This window comes from Nematolebias whitei, chromosome 20 (assembly GCF_014905685.2).
Source record: "Nematolebias whitei isolate Nwh7 chromosome 20, NemWhi1, whole genome shotgun sequence".
Taxonomy (NCBI): domain Eukaryota; kingdom Metazoa; phylum Chordata; class Actinopteri; order Cyprinodontiformes; family Rivulidae; genus Nematolebias; species Nematolebias whitei.
This window is the reverse complement of record NC_056517.1, coordinates 33,665,165-33,678,722: the sequence shown is the minus strand read 5'-3', so window position 1 is coordinate 33,678,722 and position 13,558 is coordinate 33,665,165. Positions and strand designations below refer to the sequence as shown.

The 13,558-nt window shown below is 41.4% G+C and overlaps 1 protein-coding gene across 1 annotated transcript in view; it reads left to right on the top strand.

The window, feature by feature from the left end:
* The window catches only part of prkdc (protein kinase, DNA-activated, catalytic subunit), a 59,971-nt gene that overhangs the window by 6,623 nt on the left and 39,790 nt on the right, over positions 1-13,558 (top strand). The window contains exons 7-27 of the mRNA XM_037694155.1: positions 516-615; positions 700-755; positions 824-854; positions 924-1,081; positions 1,158-1,304; positions 3,114-3,278; positions 3,358-3,526; positions 4,563-4,612; positions 4,720-4,830; positions 6,292-6,438; positions 7,765-7,874; positions 8,000-8,159; positions 8,375-8,461; positions 8,545-8,664; positions 9,638-9,797; positions 9,865-9,974; positions 10,834-10,921; positions 11,028-11,191; positions 11,262-11,414; positions 12,188-12,295; positions 12,397-12,623. Of these exons, the coding sequence (XP_037550083.1) occupies positions 516-615; positions 700-755; positions 824-854; positions 924-1,081; positions 1,158-1,304; positions 3,114-3,278; positions 3,358-3,526; positions 4,563-4,612; positions 4,720-4,830; positions 6,292-6,438; positions 7,765-7,874; positions 8,000-8,159; positions 8,375-8,461; positions 8,545-8,664; positions 9,638-9,797; positions 9,865-9,974; positions 10,834-10,921; positions 11,028-11,191; positions 11,262-11,414; positions 12,188-12,295; positions 12,397-12,623 (2,621 nt within the window). The remainder of the gene's footprint in view (positions 1-515; positions 616-699; positions 756-823; positions 855-923; positions 1,082-1,157; positions 1,305-3,113; positions 3,279-3,357; positions 3,527-4,562; positions 4,613-4,719; positions 4,831-6,291; positions 6,439-7,764; positions 7,875-7,999; positions 8,160-8,374; positions 8,462-8,544; positions 8,665-9,637; positions 9,798-9,864; positions 9,975-10,833; positions 10,922-11,027; positions 11,192-11,261; positions 11,415-12,187; positions 12,296-12,396; positions 12,624-13,558) is intronic.

The window sequence follows — 13,558 nt, the reverse complement described above, 5'->3', positions numbered from 1 at the left end:
AAGATTGTCTAAGAGCTTAAGCAATAATAGGTTAACTAAACCTAAAACTAGCTAAAGGCTAGCTAAAAGTAGCAAAAATTTGGCTAAGAGCTTAAGCAATAATAGGTTAACTAAACCTAAATGTAGCTAAAGACTAGCCTAAAGTTCAAAGTAGCTAAAGGCTAGCTAAAAATAGCAAAAGATTGGCTAAGAGCTTAAGCAATAATAGGTTAACTAAACCTAAATGTAGCTGAAGACTAGCCTAAAGTTCAAAGTAGCTAAAGGCTAGCTAAAAGCAGCCCAAATAAAGCCAGTTTGCTGAAACAGATATCTAAAAGAACAATGGAACATTTTTGAGATAAATATTTGGATTAATAAAGTTTAAAGTATAAAAACAATAATTAAATCAAAAGTCGAAGCAGCCGTCCTTTGATAGAGATGCATCTTTTGATTTATGAACGTTTAAATCTACAAAGTATGCAGAAGTAGTCAGATTATAGAAACAATAAATATATAAGGGATATTTTTCGCTTCAGATGACGTCGTCCACAAAGGAACCCCGACTTTATGTTGTCGCCGGCTGTTTGAGAGGGATCACGGCCCTGATGGTGAACTTCACTAAAACCATGGAGGAAGGTGGCCGATGGTGTTTTATTCCTACTTTCACAGTTTATTCTGGTTCAGCCGTACATCACTGATCAGATTGTCTCTGCCTCGCAGACCCAGTCACGTCCAGGGAGATCTTTCAGTACACGCTGAAGGCGATCAGTCCACAGGTACGTTTGTTTTTCACCGTGTTCGGATGGATCGTTCTGTTTTCTGACCAGATGCTGCTTCTCTGCAGATGGAAATGAGCCGTTACGCCGTCACGTTCGGTAAGACTCGTCAGAGATTTAATTTTTGATTATGTGTAAATGAAGACCGACTGCGTCTCTCTTGAACAGCCGGGCTCAAGCTGTTCGCCCGGCACGCGTCCCAGTTCAGCAGCTGCCTCACGGACCACTACAGAGCTCTGTTTGAGACCATGTGCAAGCTCTGCGGGCACATCAACGGCGAGATGAAGAAGACGAGCTACTTCGCCCTCGAGGCCTTCCTCAAACAGGTGAGGACCTCGGATCCGGACCGAGCCGCGGGTTTAACGAGCGCCTGGTTTCCAAATGTCTGCGTTCGTGTTTCAGGTCGCCCTGTTGGTGGCGGAGAACATCGAGGAGCACAAAGCCAAGCTGAAGTTCTTCATGCAGAAGTTCTGTGGCATCATTAAGACCATGGACTCGACGCACAAAGAGCTGTCCATCGCCATACGAGGATACGGATTCTTTGCAGCTGTAAGTTAAAGGGATAGTTACGACTCTTTTAAAGTGGGCGTTAATATCTTACCTGTTGTAGATGGCTCTTTGAACGTCCTCAGTTTGGAGATGTAGAGTAAATTAAGATCAGATTGACAAACTAAGCCAAGACTCTGGCATAATTTACCAATTGCAGCTTTAGATTGCTAATCTAAACACTTACTTTTATTACACTTTAGAAATGAAGACAGGCAGATATGCAAGTTTTTAATAATCTTTATTTCGCAGGGGTTTGGCTCAGATCGGACTGTCCGTTAGCTCCGGTCACAATTAAACTTTATTTCTCCAAACTGAGTAGTTCAGAGAGCTATCTGCAACAGGTAAGATATTAGCTGTTCATAATCTTTCCACTGAAACACTATTTTTACTAAATGCAACAAAAAGGACTCTTAATTGATCTTAAACTAGGTAGGTTTGCATTTCCTGTGAAAACGCATCGTGAGTGCTACTTTCTGCAGAACAAGCTAAAGATTACTTGAAAAACATCAGTAGGTGAAAAGTTGAAAGAAGAAGCTGAAAGGAGCAAAATCAGCTGGAATTAAAAGAAAAGTAGCTGAAAAAAAATGCACAAAATTCTCATTTTAGTAGAAAGAAGCTGCAAGAAGTATATTAAAAAAAAAAAGCTAAAACGAGCACAAAACAGATGAATTAGTTGAAAAGAAGCCAAAAAATGGTTCAAATAAGTAGAAAGAGCATGTTTGCTGAAATAAGCAGGAATAAGATTTTAAAAAATAGCAAAAAAATAAAAATTAGCTGAAAAGTAGCAGAATAAGCCACAAACATATCCAAGAAAAATAGATATGTACAAAAAGTAGCTAAAAAAAGCAAAAATAAATATTAGCAGAAAGAGCACAAACCAGCTGAAATCAGCTGCAAAGTGACAAAAATGTTTAAATTGGTGGAAATTTAACTGAAAAAGCAGAAAAAAAGTTTAAATTAGAAGTGCCTGAAATAAGATTGTTGCAAAATGCTGGAAAGTAGCTGATAAAAGCTACAAATAAAATCAAAAGTAGCTGAAGAGGCAAAAAAAAGTTGAAGTTGGCAGAAAGATGCTAAAAAGCTAAAATTAACAGAAAGAGGCTTTAAGAGCACAAACAAGCTGAAACTAACAAAAATAATCTGAAAAGTAGCCAAAAAAAGTTTAATGTAGCTTTTAAAAAGCTGAAAAAGTTTAAATTAATAACTGGAGCCTGAAAGAGCACAAGTTTACTGAAAAACGCAGAAATAAGATTAAATAAACACAAACAGCTGAAATTAGAGAAAGCCAAAAATAGAAGAAAAGTAGCTGAAAATGCAGAAAAACATAAATATTAGCAGAATTAAACTGAAATTAGCGTAAAATGCACAAAATAACTTGAGTACAAAAAAGCTGAATGAGGCAGAATAAAAGCTGAAATCATCAGAAAGGAGCTAAAGGAAGCTGAAAACAGCTGAAGCTGAACAAAAGCTGAAATGAGCAGTAAAATGTTTTAAACAGCTAAAGGGTTTGCAGGACGTGAATAGAGCTCCGTTCATTTTCAATGAGAAAAAGATGGCCGACAAAGCTAAATGTCCCAAAAAGTAAAAACGGCACAGATACCAGAGGAGCGCCCAGAATGAGCCGAACGTTTCCATTCATGAATTGCTGAAATGGCACGAACACCGAGGAAGGAGTTCCTCACATGAATGAGCAGTTCTGATGTATAATCCACCGTGCAGTCGTTAGTTTTGTCCGTTTGCGTTGCTTCGCCTTTAGTTCCTCACGTGAAGCTAACTGCCGGTTCCGTCTGATCCATTTCGTTCCTGCAGCCGTGTAAGAAGGTTTGCCCTCAGGACGTGGACCTGATGTACACGGAGCTGATCCAGCGCTGTAAGCAGATGTACCTGACGGAGTCCGACAGGGAGGACGACAGCTTCTACCAGCTGCCCAGCTTCCTGGACTCCATTGCCAGCGTCCTCATCCACCTGGACAAGGTCAGAACGTTACGTCGGTCCGGGAGGCTCAGGTGATTCTTTCTCCCAGCTGCTGTGAAACGCTTCTTTGCGTCCTCAGATCCCAGAGGTGTACACGCCGATACTGGAGCGTCTGCTCGTGGTGCAGATCGACAGCTTCCCTCAGTACAGCGAGAGGATGCAGGCGGCCTGCTGCAGGTCCATCCTGAAGGTCCTGGTGGCCATGGCCTCGAAGGGACCGGTCCTGTGGAGTTTCATCAGCTCTGTGGGTACGAGCACTCACAGCACTTTGTGTGTCAGGCGGCAGCTTAATTTAAGCCGTTTTGACCACATGGAGCAACTTATTGTCCAGAACCATTCAGGGACGATGGCTGCAGTCCTAAACATTTCTTGGTTGAGAGCTTCTTGCATTTTGAGTTTACAGTGATGGTGAGAAGAAAATCCACCATATTTAAATAAAATAGCTCCTGGTCCAGCAGCTGTAGAACCTCCTGTAGTAGCTACTCTGTGGTTTCCTGTGGTTTTTCAGTCTCGTGGTTGTGGAGGACGTTTGGCCCGCTCTTCTTTTCATTGTTGAGGTTACTGCTCGGCTCTCTGAAGGTCCCACCACAGCGTTTCAGTCAGGTCTGAGGTTCTGGACTCTGACTGGAGCGTTGCAGCACCTTGGTTCTTTTGTTTTTGACCCGTTCTGTTGTAGAGTAGCTGCTGTGGTTGGGATCATGGTTCTGTTGGACCCAGTTTGGTCCGAGCTTCAGCTGTTAGACAGATAAACTCACAGGCTCCAGAACCCTTTGGTCTACAGAGGAGTTCATGGTCCACTCAGTGATTGAAGGAGCCCAAACTATCAGCCTCCGCCACCGTGCTGACAGCTGGGAGGAGCGGTTTGCTGCAGTGCATTCTGGGTAAACATCTGCCCTCTTGTCTGCTTCTGTCCCAGAAGTCTTGCGGTTCCTTCAGATGAAACTTTACAAACTTAAGTCATGCTGCCATGTTGTTTTTAAAGTAAATAGCCATGACCTTTGACCTGCTGACTGAGGCCTGTAGAGTCTGTTCATTCCTCTGAGCATTGCACAGTCTGACCTTTGGGGTGAATTTGCAGCTCTTTTAAATGTTTTCCCTGTGTGAATCATCTCTGTTGAACGATGGACTCTAAATGAAACACTGACTTGTCAACATCGCTGAGCTTGTTGATTCTTTCACAGCAGGAAATAAAACTTTAAACATTTTTAAAGGTTTTTGTTTTTGTGTGACTGTTTTCTAACGATATAACGCTTAACGTCCACCACAATGTTTATTTTTTCACAGTGCACCAAGGCTTGATTCGTGTCTGTTCAAAACCCATCGTGCTCTCCGAGGTCTGACACATTTATGTATTTATTTATTTTTATTTCATCTTAATGTTTTATTTCTTTATTTATTTTTGACATTGAAAAGGAAAATGGTCTCTCGTGATGCGTTTTAGGACTCAGAAAAAGGCAAGTCTTCTGAAGTCCAGGTTGGAAAATGGAAAGTCCCATCCTGTCACAGTTACCTCCCACTGTATAAAGAACTTCTAGACTGTGACTGTTTGAAGGTACATTTAGATGTTTATTTTTTTACAGTATGGATGCTGTCCTGCTCTAGTCACCATGTTTAATGGATTGAGAAACCTCTATTTACAGGTAGAATCAGCTGAGATGAGACGTTTATTGTGTGAATGTTTAGGAAGCTTTCACACTGTTGTGATCCTGTTTATTATTGGCAGTTTCTATGTCGTTCCAGAATTTTTGGTTGATTTTAACAAATCATTTATCAAAATGTTCTGCTCTTTCAGGACAATCCTGCTATGACTTTTGGTATTGGTACAACTTTAGCTTTTTAAAATATTTAGCCTTATTTTTTTTCCTCATAGAAAATGAATTAAGTTCATTTTACATCCTTCAAATCTTTAGATCTGTTTACAACCTTTTACTGCTCCTTGCACATTTTGTTCTGCTTCAGCTTTTTTCAGCTTTCTTGTGCAAATGCAAACTTTTTTCAGCTTATTTCAGCGGTTTCTTCAGCTGTTTTATGATTCTTTCTACTAACAACATTTTTGCGCCTCTTCTAACTTATTTTTGCCAATTTCAGCTTGTTACGCTCTGTTCAGCTTATTTCTGCAAGTTTCAGCTTTTTCTGTTATTTCAGCTACTACTTCAGCTGTTTTCATGCTTCTTTTAGCTTTTCAGCTAATTCCACATTTTTGCACTCATTTGAACTTTTTTCAGCCTAATTCAGCAAAAAAATTGCTTTTGCTACTTCTGATAATTTAAGCTTCTTTCTGCTTTTTTTAGCTACTTTTCAGCTGTTTTTGCACATTTCTGCTTTTTTCAGATAATTTCCACTTTTTTGTTCTCATTTCTGCTTCTTTCAGCCTAATTTGGCAAACTTTTTTATTTTACTTTCCTCTTTTTTACTCTCTTCTGCAAATTTAAGCTTGTTCTACCTTTTCTGCTATTTTTTTTTAGTATTTTCTTTAGCTAATTTCAGCTGTTTTCAGATCAGTTCAAGATTTTCATGCTACTTTCAGCCTAAGTAACTCTTTATGCTAATTTCAGCTTATCATTTTCCAGCTTTTTTTTGTTGCTAGTTTCAGCTTTTTCTGCTCTTTTAGCTACTATTTAGCTTTTTTGATGCTAATTTTAGCTTTTTCAGCTAATTCCACTTTTTTTTTTTTTTTTAGCTCATTTCAGATTTTCTGCTTACTTCTGGTAGTTTAAGCTTCTTTCTGCCTTTTCAGCTACTTTTCAGCCATTTTTGCAAATTTCATCTTTTTTAGCTACTTTCCAATTTTTGTGCTAATTTTTGCTCATTTAAACTTATTTCAGCTAGTTTGTGTTCTTTCTGCAATCTTCTGCTAATTAAGGCTTGTTCTTCCATTTCAGCTACATTTCAGAATGTTTTTAGCTAATTTCAGCTGTTTTTTCAGCAAGTTCTTCGGCAATTAGTATTCGCACTGCATTTTCGCAGGAAATGCAGTTTCTCTGGTTTTGACGTTGCGTCCCTCCTCCTGCAGGATTCTGGGTTTTTGGACGGGGCTTTCGAAAGCCAGAATGCATCTCTCGGGTCTCTGAGTCGTCTTCTGTACAACGAGTTGGTGAAATCGATTCTACGCATCGTGGAGAAACTGGACCTGTCTGTGCAGAAAATAACAGGAGAGGAGGTGAAATGTTTTTTTTTTTTTGGTGTTTGTTATTTTAGAAAGCTTAAATATATTCAAGCTATTCCACTATTTTGGTGAATGTTTCAAAGCTTGTTGCGCCTGGACCACAGGGTTTTTGCCTCAGTCAAGAAACTTCTGGCTGATATTTAACTGCTTTACTTCTTAGCATAATTCATCTATATTGGTTGATTTCCTGTCATAAGTCCAGAGTTTCCAATGGGGTTGAGGCCGTTCTAGAAGCTGAAACCAGTTCTGATGTGTTTGGGATCATTGGAACACCCAGCTGACTTAAGTTCCCACCGTCCAGCTGCTGATTTGAGGTGAAAGACTTTGAGGTAGACCACCTCCATAATTCTACCCACTCAACCCCAAAGCACGATGTGTTCTTTAAAGCCTCTCCTCGACTCCTCCAAACATCCATCTTGCCGTTGTGGCCAAACAGCTCGATCTTTGCCTTGTCCGAGCTTTTCTGCAGAAGACTTTTGTCCGGTCCATGTGGACAGCTGCAGGTTTCAGACCAGCTTGGAGGTTTTGGAGCTGCTTTCTTGGTCCTCTTGGTCCACATTGATGTAAAACTGGCTTCATTGACGACAGGAACACAGGTGCCCCTGCAGTTTCTTTAGCATTGGTGGAGACATTTTTCTCCCATGTGAGGAGAACTGCTAAGTTTTGGTTAATCCAATGGCACTGGTTGAAGATGATGTCACAACTATTGCGAGGAAACCCCGAAAGTCCCGGAGGCCGGGCAAACAATGCGCCAGACGGCATGAACAATGCTTTCATCTCCAATCTGAGGTTGAGATGAACGTCACAAATGACTTGGATTAATCACCTGCAAAGTGAGCACATTAAAAATCATTAATGACTACCGTTGCAGTTTTTTGTTTAAACGTTTCCATGGCAACATCTGAGCATTGCATGTCATTTTACAATACATTTTGCTGTACTTTTAGGGCCCCTCCTCCTCTCCCCCCAAAAATGCTTTAAAAAAAAAATCCCTGTTTAGTGAAATCCCCCAATAATGAGGTGACGTTTCTCTCCCCGAGTATACGGCTTTGGAAAAGTCATGAACCATATGCCTTGCAAATATCAGCAAGATGTCACTATTGCAAGTCCTGTAGCGACAAAGCTTCTTAGATACCATCTTTTTTATTGGCGCAAACCACAAGTACGGCGCTAATCGCATTTTACTCGAAGTTCCTATTGCCGGAGATCTTAATACTTGCTGACGTCACACATTGCAATGGGATCTACGGTTAGAAACTGACAGACGCCATTATTGATGTCAAGTTGTCGTAAAATCACCTGTGATCTGTTGTCTCCCAGACGCCGGATGACTCGGCCCATGCCCTGCCGTCGTCCGACCCCACAGCTCACCTGCTGCCCAACAAGGTCAAAGACTTCACTGCCTTCATCAACCTGGTGGACTTTTGCAGGTAAAGACGCACAACGAGAACGTTCCTCCCCATTTATAGGACTGAAGCCCCGTTAGATTTTTAACCGCGAGACATCTGAACTGTACATTTAAAGATCCATGTGATCTCTTTTTCCTTTTGTGCAGTGAGTTGTTGCTGAATAAACATGTGGAATATTTCCACTCCTGGATGTATCCCCTGAGTCATGAACTCATCCTCCACTCCATAAGAAATCCTCTTGTCAGCGGCTTTTACAAGCTGCTGTCCGTCACCATGAAAATTGCCAAGAGAATGAAGTACTTCCAGGTAATATTTTCATTTTGTTACACTGGCTAACTCATCTTCTTAAAAAAAAAAAGAAATCAAATCAATGCCGTCCTGCATTCCAACATTTTAACCAAAAATCTTCCGTGATCTGTTGCAGCTCAGAGAATGTGTAGGGTATAAAGAAGGTGGTCTCGTAACAAGCACATATTTTTATTTAATATGTATACGAACATTAAAAATCTGCTCTTCAACAGGGAGTTGGCCTCAGAAGTTCTGCATCTCCTCAGGGTGACACAGTGAAAAGTGCTTGTTTTGCACTTTTCTCTAAGTTTGGGAAAGAGGTACACCTTTCATTTTGGGGAAAAAGTCTTGTTTGTTTTATATTACTTCAACATATGATTTATGAATGTGTGATGACCACTAGGTGTGTGTGAGGATGAAGCAATACAAAGATGAACTCCTGGCGTCCTGCTTGACCTTTGTCCTCTCACTGCACCACAACATCGTGGCTCTGAACATCAAGGCCTACTGTCCTGCTCTGGAGGTGGGATTCTGGATGGATGGATGGATGGATACGTACAAAGACTTGAAGTTGTTATGCTAACTTTGGTTTTTAGCTAAGCTTTTACTACATTAGTTTTTAGCTAGCCTTGATGGATGGATATGTACAATGGATACATACATGTTTATACATATGTATAAATTTATCTAAAAATTGAGTTTGTGGTAGTAAATATTGAATATGTGGTAAAATCTTAAAAAATCATCACCAATAGATTAAAACTGCACATTTTAAAGTGGCCTTTCATTGTGGTCAGCCTAAGGCACACCTGTGCAATAATCCTGCTGTCTAATCGGCATCTTGTTGATATGCCACACCTGTGAGGTGAATGGATTATCTCGGCAGAGAAGTGCTCACTAACAGATTTACACAAATTTGTGAACGATGAGAGAAAAGGGTATTTTGTGGATGTAGAAAAAGTCATAGATTTTCAAGTTCAGCTCATGAAAAATGGGTGCAAAAAGTGTTGCATTTACTGTATTTTTGTTCAATGTACGTTTCTACCTACCCTACATTAATATCTACCTACCCTCCCTCTATACCTACTGTACATACCTTACCATACCCATCTATCCTATCCTCCCTGCCTACTTACTTATCCTTCCATACCAAATCATTCTGCCTACCATACCATCTTACCTTCCTACCTACCCTGTTCACCTTATCTTCTTACCTATCTACTTAGCTCCACCCATACCCCGTCTTCTCTGTCTACCATCCCATTCTATCATACCTTCTACTCCTATCTGCCTACCTGATTACTTTCCTACCCACCTACCCTACGCACTTTACCTACTTACCTTTGTGCTTACCCTCCCCTCCCCCTGTACCTGCCCTTCCTACCTCACACACCCTACCTATCCACCAACCTACCCACCCACTCATGCATCTTTTAAAGAGTTTTACTGTCAGTTACTGAAGTAAATGTGTGGGTTTGTGCTTTGGTTGGGTCCAGACAGCTCTGAGGCTGGGTCTGAGCCACGTTCCTTTGGCCAACACAGCCCTGGACGCGCTCGAGGACTGGTCCTCCAACATTACCCAGGAGACGTTGCAGCCCTGCTACAAGGAGATCCTGCCGCTCCTGGATGGATACCTGAAAACCACCTCTACAAATGGTAAGACGCACCCTGACACGTTTATTCTCGTTTATAAATGCTTGTATTTGAAGACGTTTTTGCTTAGACAAAGATGAGAGCAACTGGGAGGTGATGTCTTCTTTGTCATCGAAAAGTGACAGAGGGTACAACAGAGTGATGACAAGGCTGCTGAAGAAATCCAACCAGCTCTCTACGGTAACAAATACAAATTTTGATTTAATTGTTTCAGCATTCACTTTTTTGTTTTCCTCTTTTTAATTTTTCCTCAAGTTTTCTGAAAACTTATACGTTTGGCTTTCAACTAGCCTTTTGCTACATTTAGCATTTAGCTAACCTTTTGCTACTTTTTGTTGTTATGCTAATTTTGGCTTTTAGTTAAGCTTTTACTACATTAGTTTTTAGCTAGCCTTTTGCTATTTTTTTTTAGCAATGAGCTACTAGGCTACTGCTTTTAGCTACCTTTTTAACCTTCAGCTAGTTTATTACTACTTCTAGTTAGCATTTTACTACGCTTAGCTAAGTTTTAGAAAGCCTTTTGCTACCTTTCTGCTACTTTTACCTAACATTTTGCTTTTAAATTTAAGCTACCATTATGCTACTTTTAGCATTTAGGAAGCCTTGGATGCTTTAAGGGTTTAGCTAGCCTTTTGCAACGGATAGGTTTTAGCTTCTGGCTAGCTTTTTTTATGCTTATAGCAAGCCTTTTACTACTTTTACTTTCAATCTAGCATTTGTATACTTACAGTAATCTAACCTTTTGCTACATTAAACATTAGAGACCCTGTTGCTACTTTATCTTTTAGCAAGTGTTTCGTTCCCTTTAGCTTTTAGTTCATGTTTTGCTTCTCAGTTAGCTTCAGCAGCAAACTGCATCAGTCATTCAGCTCTCAGCGTTCAGACTGCATTTAGCAGAAAATAGTTTCTCTTGTTTTGTATTTCTTTTTTCATAACGTGAGGAATAGAGTTCGTCTTTTCCATGCGTGATAAAAAAGTAAAACTTTTCTGAGAGTCATGCAGGTCTTGAGTTTTCTTGGTGACGTTTGTCTTTATGCAGGAAGACGCTCCTCTCGTCATGCTAAGACTCCGGGTGGTGAAGCTGCTCGGTCACCTGGGAGGGAGGCTGAACAGAAACCTCGTCACCGGTAAGAATCAAACCTTGTTGTTCAAGTGTAGTCCTTTTAAGTCTTTGACGTGTGGTGGATGCATGTAGCTAGTTTTTCTGTATAAGCCTCTGTGTTTTGCATATAGTGGTCTCCTCAGAAGAGATGATGAAGAAGTTTGTCGCCTGGGACTCGGAGAAAAGGCTCAGCTTTGCTGTGCCTTTCGCCGACATGAAGCCAGTGATCTACCTCGACCCATTCCTGCCTCGCATCAGCGAGCTGGCTCTGTCCACGAGCGACCGGCAAACCAAAGTACGCATTCTTCGACTCTCGGCATATTCAGACAAGCAGGTGTTCAGGATCTTCTCGCGTGTCTTTGCAGGTCGCGGCCTGTGAGCTGCTCCACAGCTCGGTGATCTTCATGGTCGGGAAGAGCGCTCAGATGGTTGAAGGGGAGAACCGACTGCCGCCGATGTACAAGCTGCACAAAAGACTGTTTCCTGTTTTGCTGCGTTTGGCCTGTGATGTCGATCAGGTTCGTCTGACGCTCGTGTTGTAGAGGTTGAAACGCCTTTGGATGGATGCACGTCTACACCCAGTCACCTTCTGGTGCCAGCCTGATTCAAGATGGCCACCACAGCTAATTGTCCTTAAAATAACTGTCAGTCAGTTTTATAGAGATTGATACTAAATGTGGTAAAATAGATGCAGAGATTGATCCACACATATTCAGTGTTTTCTCTAGGTTACATGCCTTGGCAGGGCGCTCATCTCTTCGACTGTGAGGTGGAGGAGGGGTGGAGATGAAGACACATCTGTTTTGCACGCTGTTTGTTTCGACAGTTGTTGGGGGGAGGGGAACGGGAGCGCTACCTTTATAGCTTTTAGCTAACGCATATGTATTACGCACCACTAGCTTAGCGCTACATCAGTGCCGACAGATGTCAATGGGGGTGGGGGGGCCAGTTCATTTTGGTAGGCAGGGCACTCAGTTCTGTTGTTGACCGGGCGAGGCGGCGTCCTTGTATAATGGTGGGGAAGCACTTTGTATTTTAGGCCTTTAGGGTTCTTTGTTCAGAATAACGATTGGTACTCCGCCCTGTTTGTCGGTTAGCTACATATCTCATGAACCACTGGATGGGTTTTATTGAAACCTTCTAGCATCTTAACTTCTTAACACAAAAATGGCTGTAACTCAGTCAAGTCTACCAATGTTGCGCTAAAGTTTGGTGTGGTAGTAGCTGAGAGTCGTTCTCAACACATACAGATCTCTTATGAGGGTTTGACCACGACGTCTTTGTTTTCCAGGTAACCAGACAGCTGTTTGAGCCGCTCGTCATGCAGCTGATTCACTGGTTCACAAACAACAAGAAGTTCGAGAGCCAAGATACAGTAGCTGTTCTGGAGGCCATTCTGGTAAGGCATTTAATTCTGACGGTTTTACCTGCACCTGAACTCATCGTCGTTGGGGGTTTAAGGCAGCGTGTTGAGTTTTCCTCCTGGTTGTGTGTCTTCAGGACGGTGTGGTGGACCCGGTGGACAGCACTCTCAGAGACTTCTGTGGCCGCTGCATTGAAGAGTTTGTCAAATGGTCAATCAAACAAACCACCCCCAAGCAGCAGGAGAAGAGCCCGACCAACATGAAGTCCCTGTTTAAACGCATTTACAGCTTGGCCCTTCACCCAAACGGGTTCAAAAGACTTGGAGCCGCTTTAGCTTTCAACAGCATCTACAGGCAGTTCAGGTCCGACGCAGCTCAGTCTGGATTGTTGCTTTTAGTTCTACTTTGAGTGATTGTTGAGTCTACGTACTTGGTGCTATTTTAGCTGCTTGTATATCAAAACGTTCAGCTCATTCAGGAGATGGATGCTCTGGCTTTTGAGATTGGTAACTTTTAAATGTTTAAAAAAGAATAACTTGATCTAAAATGAGATTCCCCGTATAAATACATTAGGATTTCTTCAATTTCTTCAAAAACAAAGTTTGTTTTGGAATCTGGATTAGCAAACTGATTCTGTTTGTTTCACTTACTTTAGCTGCTTTTAGCTTTAAGGAGCTTTGCAATGTATAGCTTCTGTTTTGCTAATTATAGCTATTGTTGTGCTGCTTTTAGCTTCATTGGTGCGCTGCTTCTAGTTTGTTCGCCTCTATCTTTTTCAAGTTTAGTTTTTGTGTTTTCTGTTTTTAGCTTTTTGTTTTTATTCTGCTCTGTCTGTTTTGCTCATTTTAGCCATTGTTCTGTTCATTTTAGCCACTCTGCTCATTTTTGCCTCTGGTTAGTTGATTTGAGCCACTCTTCTGCTCATTTTAGCCACTCTGCTCATTTTTGCCTCTGTTTAGTTGATTTTAGCCACTGTTCTGCTCCTTTTAGCCACTGTTGTGCTCATTTTAGCCACTGTTCTGCTAATTTTAGCCACTGTTCTGCTCATCATAGCCACTGTTCTGCTCATTTTAGCCACTCTGCTCATTTTTGCCTCTGTTTAGTTGATTTGAGCCACTGTTCTGCTCATTTTAGCCACTCTTGTGCTCCTTTTAGCCACTGTTCTGCTGATTTTAGCCACTCTTGTGCTCCTTTTAGCCACTGTTCTGCTCCTTTTAGCCACTGTTCTGCTCATCTTAGCCACTGTTCTGTTCATTTTAGCCTCTGTTCTGCTCATTTTAGCCTCTGTTCTGCTCATT